The 14,900-nt window shown below is 35.7% G+C and overlaps 2 protein-coding genes and 3 non-coding genes across 5 annotated transcripts; 4 read left to right on the top strand and 1 right to left on the bottom strand.

Moving 5' to 3' along the window:
- Positions 1–2,205: 2,205 nt before the first annotated feature.
- rpl23a (ribosomal protein L23a) lies at positions 2,206–5,387 on the top strand. Its single transcript, XM_063011304.1, has 5 exons — positions 2,206–2,274; positions 3,721–3,901; positions 4,193–4,369; positions 4,557–4,626; positions 5,330–5,387. The coding sequence occupies exons 1-5, from the start codon at positions 2,250–2,252 to the stop codon at positions 5,342–5,344; spliced, it is 468 nt and encodes a 155-aa protein (XP_062867374.1). The 5' UTR covers positions 2,206–2,249; the 3' UTR covers positions 5,345–5,387.
- LOC134331006 (small nucleolar RNA Z17) lies at positions 4,049–4,118 on the top strand. Its single transcript, XR_010015078.1, has one exon. It is a non-coding gene; the product is annotated as a small nucleolar RNA Z17 (small nucleolar RNA).
- LOC134331000 (small nucleolar RNA SNORD42) lies at positions 4,417–4,481 on the top strand. Its single transcript, XR_010015072.1, has one exon. It is a non-coding gene; the product is annotated as a small nucleolar RNA SNORD42 (small nucleolar RNA).
- LOC134330999 (small nucleolar RNA SNORD42) lies at positions 5,197–5,261 on the top strand. Its single transcript, XR_010015071.1, has one exon. It is a non-coding gene; the product is annotated as a small nucleolar RNA SNORD42 (small nucleolar RNA).
- Positions 5,388–8,850: 3,463 nt separating the features above from the next.
- tlcd1 (TLC domain containing 1) lies at positions 8,851–12,325 on the bottom strand. The gene is made up of 4 exons (XM_063012225.1): positions 12,120–12,325; positions 10,406–10,488; positions 9,965–10,047; positions 8,851–9,234 (listed from the first exon to the last, which is right to left on the bottom strand). The coding sequence occupies exons 1-4, from the start codon at positions 12,323–12,325 to the stop codon at positions 8,851–8,853; spliced, it is 756 nt and encodes a 251-aa protein (XP_062868295.1).
- Between the last annotated feature and the right edge of the window lie 2,575 nt (positions 12,326–14,900).

Here is a 14,900-nt window from a genome sequence, read left to right as displayed (position 1 = left end):
ATTCTAATCTCTAAATACATTTCCCTATCAATGTCTTCATCAATATATAAATATGAACAGAAAATATGTATTTAAAAGTCAAGCAACACTGTGTAAATTCAATGTGACTATATGCCCTGGGATTAAATAAAATCAAAAACAAAATGATTTGATATTGATTATGTATTTCTATTTATTTCAGTTCAAATTGAAATTTATTTGTATAGAGCTGTTTATAGTAGACATTGTCTCAAAGCAGCTTTAAAGACTTCAGGACCAAAACCCCTTAATAAGGAAGCTGAGGGTACCAGTAGTCAGGAACTGTGAACTTAGCTTGAGTTTTAATAATTTTATTTATGTTTACAGCTTTTCACCTTTTGTTTTATTTCGTTTTCTCTTTTCTTCTCTTTAAATTGTGTATTTGAAATGAACTATATATTGTTTAAAGGTATTTCTAGTACAAGAGTGTCCATATAAAGTAATTTGCCAAATACACAAAAAAAAAACATGAATTCGGTTTAAAGGTATTTAGTGTCTATGCATCATTGAATACGTTTATTTACAACTGAACTAAAAGCAAATATGGAAGAAAACGATACATACCTGGGTATAAAAAGCAGAATCTGTAAAACAGAGGACTCGCTCAGTTCGTACTTGTTGGTGCGAGCAGTCTCAGTACAGCACTGGTTAAACTGATGTGTTTCTATATATCGGTCAGCAGCCAGAGCCAGTGGAACAATAAGCAGCATTTTAAGCACGAAGTTAAAATGTTGGTTCAGGATAAGATATTTTCACCAATATGAAAACACACCACAGATCATCTAAAACAGTCCTTAGCGATGATGAGTAGTTAGTGAACGAGTTGTTTTTATGTTGCTGTAAAAGTGCACACACATGAAATCTGAGAGACTCGTGTGATAAGCAGCTTTTTTTCTAAACTGCAACAGTTCTCTTTTATACATCTAATTCCTTTATTAATGTCATTTAATTAAGTCATACTTTTTATTCTTTTCTTTTTTTTGCTTTTAACAAACATTGTAATGCTATATAATGTTATTTTGTTAATTATGTAATTTTGTTAATTGGAAGTTAGAGGAAAACAATGTTTTGGTATGGACAAAAGTATTAGAGCACCCCTTCTAGTATTGAATTCATGTATTTCAGCCACAAAAATGCTAACAGGTGTATTAAATCAATTATATAAATAAAATTATATGCTTCTAACTTTACAGCAATAATTTGGGTAAGGCTCTTACCTGTTCCAGAATTACTGTGCCCCTGTGCATAAAGCAAGGTCTATAAAGACATAAAGAAAAGTTCAGTTTAAAGAAACTCCGCTGGCCTGCTCTTTTGACTGAATGGGCACAAATTCCCTCAGGCACACTTCAAATTCTTGTGAGAAGCCCTCTCAGAAGAGGGGCTGTTGTTATAGCTGAAAAGACAACAAAGAGGTCACTCTACAGTATTTATAATACCATTTGTTTTTGGAATAGGGTGTTCTACAAGCCCATGGTCAGGTGTCCAAATACTTGTTCATATAGTGTCTGTGCACTGAACAAAGAGTCATTTGAAAATCAAAATAGCCTATTGGATGCTCAAGCCAATTGATATAAAATGAATAGAGCCAGAACGCTCGTGACAAGTCTTCAACCCCTGAACTCTGCACTCTGTTGGTTACAGTCATTGCGAAACTGTTGTTTTATAAGTTTGTGATTACCCACATCCACTTATTTGCAATACTGCAAATTTGTTACATTTCAGGGTAGTCAACATTATATTATTGCATTTATTTTATATGAAGTGTAAAAAAGTTGCAGTTTTCTATTTAGTGTGTTGGTGCCAACATGACCAGTCCAATCTATTTTACCATCTAATGATATTACATGAAAGCAGATTATATAAAAACGTAAAGTACAAGTTATCATTTCACAATATAGTTCACTACAGAAAGTGGTAGTTAGTTTAGCTAATATATGATACAGTGACTGGGATTTAGGGGTGGCTAGTAACAAGTTACAACCCATGTTTTCACTGTTACATTTATTTAATCAGTTTAGTTAAAGAAGCAGACTAGAATGTTATAGGACAGTTGACGACAACATTAAAACCAAGTTCCCAACAGCATTACAACCACTAAACACTAAACCTCTAACTACATGTGTAGAATAAACTACACTACCCATCAGGCACCGCTCTCCTCTCGCGATAACAGCGGACTTCTGAGCCCCTGCAAAACAGGGGAGGAATCCCCTCCATCTTCCTTTCTCAACATGGCTCCGAAGGCGAAGAAGGAAGGTGTGCAGTTTTTTATTAATAATGTTTTAAATACTTTACTTATACATCATATTTATACATTATGTAAAGCGTGACGTGAGTGTGAATGTGTATGTTACCTGCTGGGGTTATTTGGGATTGTATAATGGGTTTATTAGTGTGAATTGTTGTAATGGTAAAACGTACATGGTGTAGAGCACACGTTAGCAAAGCTGTTTCACTTAGCTTCCATATTCGATTGATTTTCTATTAAATTTGGATATATTTTTGGTTTATTTATTATTCGGATGTTTTTGTTTTGTTTAAATAAGAATTATATGGCCGTTATGTTTGTGTTTATGTTGGTTTATTTTACATTGCCGGTTGAATGCTAAGCACGTGAATGTGAATCAGGTCTACATACTGAACACAGCTTGAATAGAACTCGACACTTTAGGATGAAGATAAACGCTTTGTTGGTATTTTCAACATACAACGTATATATCTCTACGTGACTTGATTTCTTATGTAACTAAATTTCTCAATTTATGTATTCTAATTTTAATTTCGTCGGAATATAAATATAACGTATCATAAACTTGACCGACTAACAGTATTGCATTAGTACTCTGAGGTGAAGTGGATATACTAAATTGTCCATGACTGTGTTTGACATTAAAGATTTGAACTGATAAATCTGTGTAACCTGTAAATACCTGTTCCTGTCATGAATGTAACCACAGTGTGTAAAACATGACGTTAAAATCCTAATAAATATTATAAATCTTTTCAGGTTGCTTTATATTTCACAATTAAATGATTTTGACAAAAACAAGACTAACCAGAAACGGTCAATTCTGTTTGTTTATAACTTTCTTATGAGTGATACATGACTTCATTTGGATTTTAACATATTTACACACTTTGGTTACATTCATGACAGAAATGGTAGTTACTCATTACACAAAATTCATCAGTTCACAAGTTTAATGTCAAACACAGTCAAGGACAATTTTGTATCTCCAATTCACCTCACTTGCATGGCTTTGGGAGGAAACCCACGCAGACACAGGGAGAACATGCAAACTCCACACAGAAAGGACCCAGACTGCTTCGCCTGGGCATCGAACCCAGGACTTTCTTGCTGTGAGGTGATGGTGCTACCCACTTAGCCACCATGTCGCCTCACGTGACGAAAAAACCTGTCATTTAAGATACTTAAATACATTTTTGCCCTTGTTAGAGTTAAGTTTTAATAATTATTATATAATTTGTTTATAATATTTGCATTCATGCTTTAAAAGAGTGAAAACAAAATCATATGTGGTGTATTATGAAATGCCTTGAAGGGTTTTTTTGTACAAAATGGCCAACACGATACTTGTCATTTTGTTGGATTTGTAAACCACAACATGGTTTTGTGTGTGTGTATATATAATGTAACAGTTTAAGTGAAACATGTTGGATTTATGCGATTTATTTCCATAGCTGTCCCGGTCAAGACTGAGGCTAAGTCAAAGGCCCTGAAGGCCAAGAAGGCTGTGTTAAAAGGTGTGCACAACCAAAGGAAAAAGAAGATCAGGACCAGCCCTACTTTCCGCAGGCCCAAGACCCTGCGCCTGAGGAGGCAGCCCAAGTACCCCAAGAAGAGTGCACCACGCAGGAACAAGTGAGTACATTTGCAGTCAAGACTGTAACATTCTGTAACATTACTGGAGTCGGTAACGGAGGGAGAACAGATAAATACTGTTGCTGTTTAATACAGTGTGCTGGTTTAGTAATTAGTGCCAGTTAAATATGAGATGTTAGATTACAGGATGCAAATGATGGGAATTTGCGATCAAAGCATGACATCATGTGATTACAGCTTTTAATACTGATGCATCCTGAAGACCTGCACAACATGCCACGTTAAATTGCTTACAAGATTATTTAAGTGTCCGATTAATTATCTTTCCAGGCTGGACCATTATGCCATCATCAAGTTCCCTCTGACCACTGAGTCTGCCATGAAAAAGATCGAGGACAACAACACTCTGGTCTTTATTGTTAATGTAAAAGCTAACAAGCACCAGATCAAACACGCTGTCAAAAAGCTGTACGACATCGATGTGGCCAAAGTCAACACACTGATTAGGTATGATTCCTGTTTTTAATTATTTCTTTATTTTTTTAAGTCTCTCTGTGTAATGATGTAAATTATTTAATTACTCTGATCCCTGATGTTCTCAAAGGAACCACTGATGCACAAAAATGTAACATTTTAGTTTTGTGACAAGTACAGTGACGGGTAAAATAGTGTAAACCTGTATATATCTGTTTAGGCCTGATGGTGAAAAGAAGGCATATGTTCGTCTAGCACCAGATTATGATGCACTGGATGTTGCCAACAAAGTAAGTTGCACTAACTGACTTCAATCTCCTGCATGAAATGTTAACATTATTAATAATACAATATTAAAGAGTAACCGCAGGAAATGGTTGTTTGAATAGCATTAAGCAGTTTGGTGAATTCAGTCTAAAAACTCGGTTCCCAGCACCAATTTCAAAGATCTTATCATTGTGAGCTCATTTTTACATGCTTGCACACATTAAATTAGAAAAGCCAGAGCTTCACAGATGTTAGTGTATTGTTCTTTTTACCCAGCAAATATGCTATAACTTTTGAACCCTTTTTAAGGTGCTCAAACTCAATTAAATATTTTATAGGTTGCATATTATAGAGTAACTGCTGTGTATAATAAGAATCAATTGTGTATTAATTTGGGGACATTATAATTGCAGTTACTTTACATTCCTGCAGGCAAACCTTTTTGGTGTGTATTTATAAAGATTATAAAAACATTTATAACCAATATTTAATTACTATAGTCCCTGAAAGTAAAAAATCTTCAGACTCATTATCTTTGATTCATGATTGTTGTGTATAGGGTGTAGAAAGTTCTGAATAGATGTCCATCAGTTATGCATATGATGTAAATATTCCTGGCTGAATGATTTTGATGCATTCAAAGGAACCACTGATGCATCCATGTGTTATGATCCATGTTGATATGTTGACCTGTTATAATTTTATGTTTCTGTTTTTGTTTTACAGATTGGTATCATCTAAACTGCTCTTGATGTGTACAGAAAAATAAATGTTTGTAAAAACATATTTGCTGTTGGTTATTGATTGACTTGTTTCAGTGTGTGTATAGACAGACATACACACACATATATGCACGCACAATAATTGACAACTTATAGTAAGTCACGTGAAGTAGTCCTGTGGTATCTAGTACCTCAATTGTTTGTGTGTATTTACCACGGCTCAATGTGAGCACCTCTTGCCTTTTTGGCAGTCCTTTAACCCATGTAAAGACTAGATAAAATAAGCAGACTCAAACATAATACTGATTATGCTGTAAATTAACAAACAAACTTTAATCCATTCATCTGGATATAAAGATGTTTTCTAATAATCATTTGTCAATCTGCAAATTTTTGGGGTGTGATGGTGTGATCATAAATGTTTTGCCTAATCAATGTATATATAAACTTGTGTACAAGAAAGGCAATAGATATACAGTGTATCACAAAAGTGAGTACACCCCTCACATTTCTGCAGATATTTAAGTATATCTTTTCATGGGACAACACTGACAAAATGACACTTTGACACAATGAAAAGTAGTCTGTGTGCAGCTTATATAACAGTGTAAATTTATTCTTCCCTCAAAATAACTCAATATACAGCCATTAATGTCTAAACCACCGGCAACAAAAGTGAGTACACCCCTTAGTGAAAGTTCCTGAAGTGTCAATATTTTGTGTGGCCACCATTATTTACCAGAACTGCCTTAACTCTCCTGGGCATGGAGTTTACCAGAGCTTCACAGGTTGCCACTGGAATGCTTTTCCACTCCTCCATGACGACATCACGGAGCTGGCGGATATTCGAGACTTTGCGCTCCTCCACCTTCCGCTTGAGGATGCCCCAAAGATGTTCTATTGGGTTTAGGTCTGGAGACATGCTTGGCCAGTCCATCACCTTTACCCTCAGCCTCTTCAATAAAGCAGTGGTCGTCTTAGAGGTGTGTTTGGGGTCATTATCATGCTGGAACACTGCCCTGCGACCCAGTTTCCGGAGGGAGGGGATCATGCTCTGCTTCAGTATTTCACAGTACATATTGGAGTTCATGTGTCCCTCAATGAAATGTAACTCCCCAACACCTGCTGCACTCATGCAGCCCCAGACCATGGCATTCCCACCACCATGCTTGACTGTAGGCATGACACACTTATCTTTGTACTCCTCACCTGATTGCCGCCACACATGCTTGAGACCATCTGAACCAAACAAATTAATCTTGGTCTCATCAGACCATAGGACATGGTTCCAGTAATCCATGTCCTTTGTTGACATGTCTTCAGCAAACTGTTTGCGGGCTTTCTTGTGTAGAGACTTCAGAAGAGGCTTCCTTCTGGGGTGACAGCCATGCAGACCAATTTGATGTAGTGTGCGGCGTATGGTCTGAGCACTGACAGGCTGACCCCCCACCTTTTCAATCTCTGCAGCAATGCTGACAGCACTCCTGCGCCTATCTTTCAAAGACAGCAGTTGGATGTGACGCTGAGCACGTGCACTCAGCTTCTTTGGACGACCAACGCGAGGTCTGTTCTGAGTGGACCCTGCTCTTTTAAAACGCTGGATGATCTTGGCCACTGTGCTGCAGCTCAGTTTCAGGGTGTTGGCCATCTTCTTGTAGCCTTGGCCATCTTCATGTAGTGCAACAATTCGTCTTTTAAGATCCTCAGAGAGTTCTTTGCCATGAGGTGCCATGTTGGAACTTTCAGTGACCAGTATGAGAGAGTGTGAGAGCTGTACTACTAAATTGAACACACCTGCTCCCTATGCACACCTGAGACCTAGTAACACTAACAAATCACATGACATTTTGGAGGGAAAATGACAAGCAGTGCTCAATTTGGACATTTAGGGGTGTAGTCTCTTAGGGGTGTACTCACTTTTGTTGCCGGTGGTTTAGACATTAATGGCTGTATATTGAGTTATTTTGAGGGAAGAATAAATTTACACTGTTATATAAGCTGCACACAGACTACTTTTCATTGTGTCAAAGTGTCATTTTGTCAGTGTTGTCCCATGAAAAGATATACTTAAATATCTGCAGAAATGTGAGGGGTGTACTCACTTTTGTGATACACTGTATATATTAGCACAATTTAATCCTAGTGAACATAGCACAAAGTTTAGAAGTTCACCTCACAGCAGTCCAACTACCTACTGAGTAATACTTGCAAATGACAATATTACTTAAAGTTAACCATAAATATAATCATGGTTTTATATTTCTGCTTAAGTAACTAGATTTTGTTTAATGTTATGACTAAAAATGTAATAAAAAAAAAAAAAAAAAAAATAGACAAAGCAATTAGGGAGTATTGTTTCATTATTTTAACAGTTTTATTATATTAATTAAAAGAAAACATCTGGTTAGGGATTCTTCATTTATGCGGTCAGTAACATTTAAAAAACAACAATGTAACAATGGCTTGTAAATATGTTGATCTAATATGAATACGTAAAACTCAATTATTTGTCCTAAAAGAGTTAACATGCAAAAACGTTTTCAAGTGGTAATATAATGTAATTTCAGCATTTTCTATAATAGTGTTCTTTGTGGTAATGTCAAACATTTGCGAGCATTAAAAGCTTTTAAAGAAAACAAAGGGTAATGTCATCACATTTTAAACCCACAAAAATATATAGTAAGTTTTCCAAAGTTAAACCCCTAATAATTCTAAAGGATCTCATGTCTTGCCTCAGTTCTTTTACATACAGCACATTTGCAGACATCCTGACATTGGTGGTGGTGGTCCAAACTTTGTGAGTCCTGACCCAACTAGTAGTGTGATGTTTGGTATTCAGCATCTTGTCTGTTTTATTGTACATACAGGAAAAGAGCAACTTTATGTATCTAAAAACAATTTTTATTTATTTGCTAGGTAACATGTCTGTACAGAAGCAATACGCTGATATTTAATCTGTCTAAAGTCCAAATTATTTACTTTAAGGAAGAAACTGCTACTTGTGTTAACTGTGAGCAGCCATACTGATATAAAATTTTTGGCCCTTTCTGTATTAATTAGCCAACTTGCCAGCCCAGGCTGTTGTCTGTCTGCTGACATTGATAAAAAATTGTTTACAGGTTTGGATACTTAAGACTTGCATACTAAAAAAAAATCTATGTATTTGCTATTAGGATTAATATTTGCCAGGCTAATTAGTGGCTACCTGTCAGCTTGTTTGCCAGTGTTTTGTACATAAAATCAAAGAAACAGTATTTTCTAAAATATTAAGAAAATATATTTATTGAAGTGTCTTGAGACTATAATAGTAAAATAATACTTTAGCTAGCCTGCTTGCTATGTGAAGTTACTTGTCAACTCCTATAGTGTGTCCTGCCAAGGGTATTAACAGCACTGGTTGTGCATTAATGTGACATACTGTATAGCTTAATTACAACTGCTGTTGTGGTATTAAAGGAGGACAGTTTGCATGTTTACCTCCCCAGGTTTTCACTTAGCACCGGTGGTCAGCAAAATACACAGTTTTTAGTCCTGAACAAATTTTTGGTTTCCATTTTGATGACAGTGTTTAGTAAAGAAGTCTGCCCGCAGCAGACGGTGGAAATAGATGAGCATCATGATGTTCATCAGCATCATTGATACCAGGAAGTAGAAAGCATGGTCCAACAAGGAGTAGTTAACAACAATGTAAAAAGTTAGATAGAATTGAGCTCCCAGACGGAAGCTGACGTATGTAAAGATATTGATCAGTTTGTTTATGGTGTAGACAGGTGAGTCTTTGGCCACTCCGGTCATTTTGAGCATTAATCTCAAATGCAGAAATACACTGTTCACTTCGACGAAGAGAGCCAGCACAGCACCTGCTACGTAGTGACTGGTGAGAACAGCATAGAGGAAAGTCCAAATCACCTGAAAAGAGAAGGAGGCATCAAGACAAGCTTCATGGTTTCCTAATGTAGGTTACTCTGAGTTCTATTTGCATTTTAAATGATGTACATCAGATATAGGCTAATATAAGCTAATGAATAACAAAACATACCTTACACAAAATCTTATTGGTAAATATATTGAAAAGTTAGTCAAAAGTTTACTTTAAGCCTAGGACAGTTTAGTTTGCTTACTTCATAATTAGTTTGTTTTATAGGCGGTTCTTGGAATACATTTAATCAACTGGAACAAATTTCTCATGTAATTCAATATTTTGTGTTCTTGCCGAAGAGACAACTGTTGTGTAAACTTTGTACTTAATCTAGGTGTTTGATGTCACTTAAAAATAACAGAACTGTACAGAGATTCCTAGAAGTATCTATTGTAATGCTTTTGACTTAGTTTCATGGGTACAGTCAAACTAGTCTTATTTATAAGAACACAGGAAAGTCACCATTGGTGGTATAATTACATCAAAGAAAAAAATAGTTCTTGATGTATAACAAGTTATATAAATAAAAATTCATACTTAGACTCACAATAAAGATGTTTATAAAAAATTGTGCCTTTTGGTGGCCTTGTCAGGCCAGTAGCACTGTTGATACTGGAACTCTAATCAGGGTACCAATTTATCACAGGGAATTACACACATTTTTATAATTTGTAATTTCTGAAATAAAAGATCATATTAAATTGAAAGCCTTTAACTTACTAAAACATGATGAAGCAGAAACTCCCATGATTCTCTTGCATAGCCGCCGAAGATTATGCCTCCAGCATCATGGATGAAATACCCTGTCAAAGAAAGTATGTCAGTTTTAAGCATACTGTTGACATGGTGCTGGATAGAAAGGTTAACGGGAAATCATGGCTTTATTTTGGCTTGCCATTAGTTAAAAAGTCATCTGCTTTAATCTACACATGAATCAAAAGAAAAGATTAGTGTGGGGTTTTAAGAACTAATACACTTGCTTAACTGACATTCATTTAGATCACTGCCTGTAAAAGACCCTAAAGGTAGTTTAACCAGGTATGAATTTTTTTTAATCAAATTTTCTGTTTATAATTATTTCAAATTCCAAGCTGACAGTTATTAGTGTGGTGATAAATACTTTTCAAGTCACTGTATTCTAGAGGAAAAGAGGGAACTGACCTGTTGAAACAGTGACGAGAAGATATGCGAGTGGGGTGAAGGCGGATCGGATCTCGTACACCATTACTGGATACTGAAACACACTGAGAACACCAGTAAGAAGTAAGTGTTATATAGTTATTAAAAGGAGGCTACATGTATACATTAATGTGCACATGATCCAACATATGAAAGTTATGTTGCTGCCACATTTTCTCAGCTTTTTTCCTGTGGATTTAAACAAAACTTTTAATAAATATATTATATTTTAAAATAGTGTCATATAACAAAGATTTAGTTAACAAGCTCAGATTTATGAATTTTTATGAACATGCCATTTAAAACATCCCATGTCCACCTGTCATCCTCTATTGCAATCCAGCAAGCTACCACTGATAACCACCGTATTTTACTTTACATTATTTAAATTATTGGAGTCTGGATTTATATCTTCATGTACTGTATATTGTAGTTATACCTCTGAACATACATTTTACAATGCTCTGTTGATAAAAAAAAAAAAAAAAAAAACTCCCACAATGTAAGTGGGTTCCAACCATACACTGCTAAAAAGTAAGTTAGTGTTATTATTTTGACTCTGTTCAGTTGAAGTTAGCGGGTTTGCTAGCATTTGTCAGGTAGATTTTTGGAGAGCAGTCACAACACATTACACTTTAATATTTTACTTTTAATTTTTACACTTTAAGGTTTTGATGACATATTTGACTCTTTATGTGATCCTTTGGTGAGATGTTACTTTAACATAAAAGTTAATTAATATTTATTCCTTGTAAGATGGAGACAAATGATGATTTAGAGCACCTAATTTAGGCAATAAATTTACTGTTTATCTGAAAATAAGCACTAGTGTGACAATCATTTATCACTGGACTTTGACAAAAAAAAAAAGGTAAAACATCACAAACTACATATTTATTACACAAACACACTAGATGTGTTATTTAACTTATAGAATATGTCATTATTCATACAGCCTGTTAGTAAATTAGTGTGCATACTTACTAAGGTGTTACTACATTTGACACAGCTTTGGCAGTCTTGGAATTTCAATAATGTCTGTGACTGCATGACAGGAACATATACTTCTTTGTCAAGAAAAAACTCTGTAGTTTTAAACTTAATTTTAGTTGTTTTTTTACTATGACAAAGTGAATAATCTAAATAAATCCAAAAGAGACCATAAACGAGTGTGGCATGAATAAGAAGCTGCTAGAACAAAGCTTTATGCCTACATTATCACCAAAAAAAGAAAAAAGCCTCTCGTGTTTTGAGGCAAAAACCTGAAAATAGATTTAAAAGACCAACAAGGCGAGAGCTGCACAATATCTGAATAACAGAAGCCTGGCAAAATCAGTGTATTGTTTGGTTACTTGCTGTGCTATCTACTCAAACAACCATGTTTAAGCTTCTTTAGACACACTTTCTCATGAAATGCTCTCCCTGTCTGACAAGTTTGACTGGTTTCTGTATTTCTGTAAGTGGACTCTTCAACTGTAGATGCAAAGTACAATTCATTATGTGTATCTTATTGATCGACTAAAAACTTTAATATTTAATCAATAACAACTGTTAATAGTGTAAATCTTTTGACAGTACTATGTTTAGAGATGACACTAATGGTTACACAGATTGTGCCCCACACAAGCAAGAATGAGTTCTCAAACACACCAAATGAGCTGAGTGTAACTGCTGTATTTTACTGAACAGAACTCACCAGAAGATAGACCAGGTCCCTGTCAGGAGCGAGTGGACAAGTGACACAGAGAGGTTCTCCCATTTCCATTTCTTCCAGGGATCAAATTCAATGATGCGTGGTCTGGGCAGAAGCTTTAGGAGTGTGTGGACTAACCTGAAAGCCACTGAGCTGCAGAAGATGGAGAGAATGGGTCGACGCTGCACCTCGATCAGCCATCCATCCATCCTGATCCTTCTGATCCTCTACTTCTGATCTGTTACCTACCTGCTTTAACAGTTTTTTTTCTAAATGTAGCTTCTTTCCTGTTTTTTTATGTCCTACAATGTCTCTACTTAAAGTTAAGCCGGTAATTATGTAGGTATAATTTTACTTTCTACTTCAGTCTTAAACAGTTTTGTAACTTCTACTGAACTGTCAGTTTGCCTTCAAGCAAGTGTCTCTACCTCACGTGTACCTCTGTCTCTAAGTGTTGGAACTTAGCATGGGTGTGTTTGTAACAATCTATGTTTGCTGAACAGTGATTGGACCAGAAAGAATGACTTCTAAATGTGCTGCCACAGGAAACAATGAACATAGTTCTCCCACTAGCTGTCTTAAAAAGACTGCACCATACAATGTTTTTAAAAAAGTCACTTAATAATACATTTGTCAACTTTATATAGAATGGAAGTGTGTGTGCATGTGTATGTGTTCAAAATGTCTAAAACCACACAGCTGGGTCTCACCTACGTTAACATGAACTGCTGAATCATGAAATGCTAGAACTTAAAAGCAACCTGGTTTTACTTGTTATAAGTGGGTGCACAATTATTGGATTGGAACTTTCATATTCACTAGACTCCAGAAAATAATGTAAGTTTTTTATAAAAAATACAGTTTGTGTTGAAGTTCAGTGGTTAAAAGAATATACACTGATCAGCCATAACATTAAAATCACCTCTTTGTTTCTACACTCACTGTCCATTTTATCAGCTCCACTTACCCTATAGAAGCACTTTGTGGTTCTACAATTACTGACTGTAGTCCATCTTTTTCTCTACATACTTTTTAACCTTCTTTATTGCTGTTCTTCAAAACTACAGCAGCGCTGCTGTGTCTGATCCACTCATACCAGCACAACACACACTAACACACCACCACCATGTCATTGTCACTGCAGTGCTGAGAATCATCCACCACCCAAATAATACCTGCTCTGTGGTGGTCCTGATCATTGAAGAACAGAGTAAAAGGAGGTTAAAAAAAAAGCACGCAGAGAAACAGATGGACTACAGTCAGTAATTGTAGGACTACAAAGTGCTTCTATATGGTAAGTGGAGCTGATAAAATGGACAGTGAGTGTAGAAACAAGGAGGTGGTTTTAATGTTATGCCTGGTTAGTGTATCTGGGCACTTAAACAAGACCCCAACCCTGTAACTGCTGGTGTGTAAATAACATATATACCCTATTACCACTATATAATGTACATCTACCTTGTACATACACTCAGTGTCCAGTGTGTCAGGCACACCTTTGTACTGTAGAAATTCACACTATGTGCAGTAACTGAACACGAACTGCAAAACTTGTCACACCCACGTTGATGATACTTACTAATAAAAAGGAACTGATCTTTTTTTAAATTCCTTAGTGTCAAAGAAATCCAAAAATTTTCTTTAAAGGGTGCCTTTTTTGAGCCAAACTTCCCGAACTTGAGAACAGAACTTCCCCATGCCTTGGTACAAATTCTATAATTCTCTGTAACAGCACTGGATAAACAAAAATGAATCTCTCCCGTCGGTGTACAGTTGGGTTGAGATCTTTTGACATCTATAGCATATGCCTTTCATCATTTTTATATTTTTATACAGATCATACTGAGACCAGTTGTGTGTTGTGGACAGGCATTGTCATTCTTAAAGAGAATATGTATCATTACTATATAAATGTTTCATCATATTGCTCTCAATATGATGCAAAGTAAATTAATAATTTCCAGCAACCATTTTTCTGTGGGCATAGCAACAAACCATGACAAAAAACGACTCTCACTTGAGCATATTTATAATTCTCCACTCATCTTTTCAGTGTTTTCCTTTAGTAATATACTAAAGTAAAACTTTCCTTTCAGAAAAGGTGTCAGTTAGTTACTTTTGGGCTATCTATGTGTCTGTGAGATCCATCCCTCATTCTATGCCTTCCAGAGGATAAAAAAGCCACCGAACTCCCTTACAGTTGAGGTTAAGTATTCAGGCCTGTACCATTTTCTTGGTGTATGGCACACATGCATTTAGAAACAGACAAGCAGTTTTCGCCATTCAAGTGTTAACATAATTTTGACTCCACTTTTTTGGTCCACTTGTCCTCATTGAGGAAAGAGATAGTATGAATGAATGTAAAGTTCTGACTAATCACCAGTTAAACAATTTTTATTCTGGGTAGCATAGTGTTACAGCATGTAATTTACCACAAATATCCATGATTCTGGTTATCTGGAAGAGATTGTCATGTCAGATCACTGTCTATAAAATTTGGCGAATGTCTATGTGGGTTTCCTTCAGGTCCCCGTTTTCCTCCCTATAATGCTAATGCTCTTTCTCAAGTTTTTTGTAAACGTTTGGTACAAGTTTTTTAATCGTATGCATCATTAATCACCTCTCTCTGCATTTGCTTGGTCTTTTATGTCCTTTTAACAGGAACGTTTTTTCAGGCGTTATATTTCAGCTTCTAGTTCACTTATGCATAGAGCAGTAAATCATCCACCTGTAGACAATAATAATGAGCAATACAAAACATTCTCTCTCTTTCTCTCTCTCTCT

The sequence above is a fragment of the Trichomycterus rosablanca genome, chromosome 16 (assembly GCF_030014385.1).
Source record: "Trichomycterus rosablanca isolate fTriRos1 chromosome 16, fTriRos1.hap1, whole genome shotgun sequence".
Classification (NCBI taxonomy): domain Eukaryota; kingdom Metazoa; phylum Chordata; class Actinopteri; order Siluriformes; family Trichomycteridae; genus Trichomycterus; species Trichomycterus rosablanca.
This window is presented reverse-complemented; position numbering and strand designations above follow the sequence as displayed.

Coding starts and splice junctions, on each gene's coding strand:
- tlcd1 (XM_063012225.1), bottom strand. CDS start 12,325: ATGGATGGATGGCTGATCGAGGTGCAGCGTCGACCCATTCTCTCCATC. Junction 10,489..12,119: donor GGGACCTGGTCTATCTTCTG/GTGAGTTCTGTT, acceptor TGGTGTTCTCAG/TGTGTTTCAGTATCCAGTAA. Junction 10,048..10,405: donor TCTCGTCACTGTTTCAACAG/GTCAGTTCCCTC, acceptor TTTCTTTGACAG/GGTATTTCATCCATGATGCT.
- rpl23a (XM_063011304.1), top strand. CDS start 2,250: ATGGCTCCGAAGGCGAAGAAGGAAG. Junction 2,275..3,720: donor TCCGAAGGCGAAGAAGGAAG/GTGTGCAGTTTT, acceptor TTATTTCCATAG/CTGTCCCGGTCAAGACTGAG. Junction 3,902..4,192: donor AGTGCACCACGCAGGAACAA/GTGAGTACATTT, acceptor TTATCTTTCCAG/GCTGGACCATTATGCCATCA.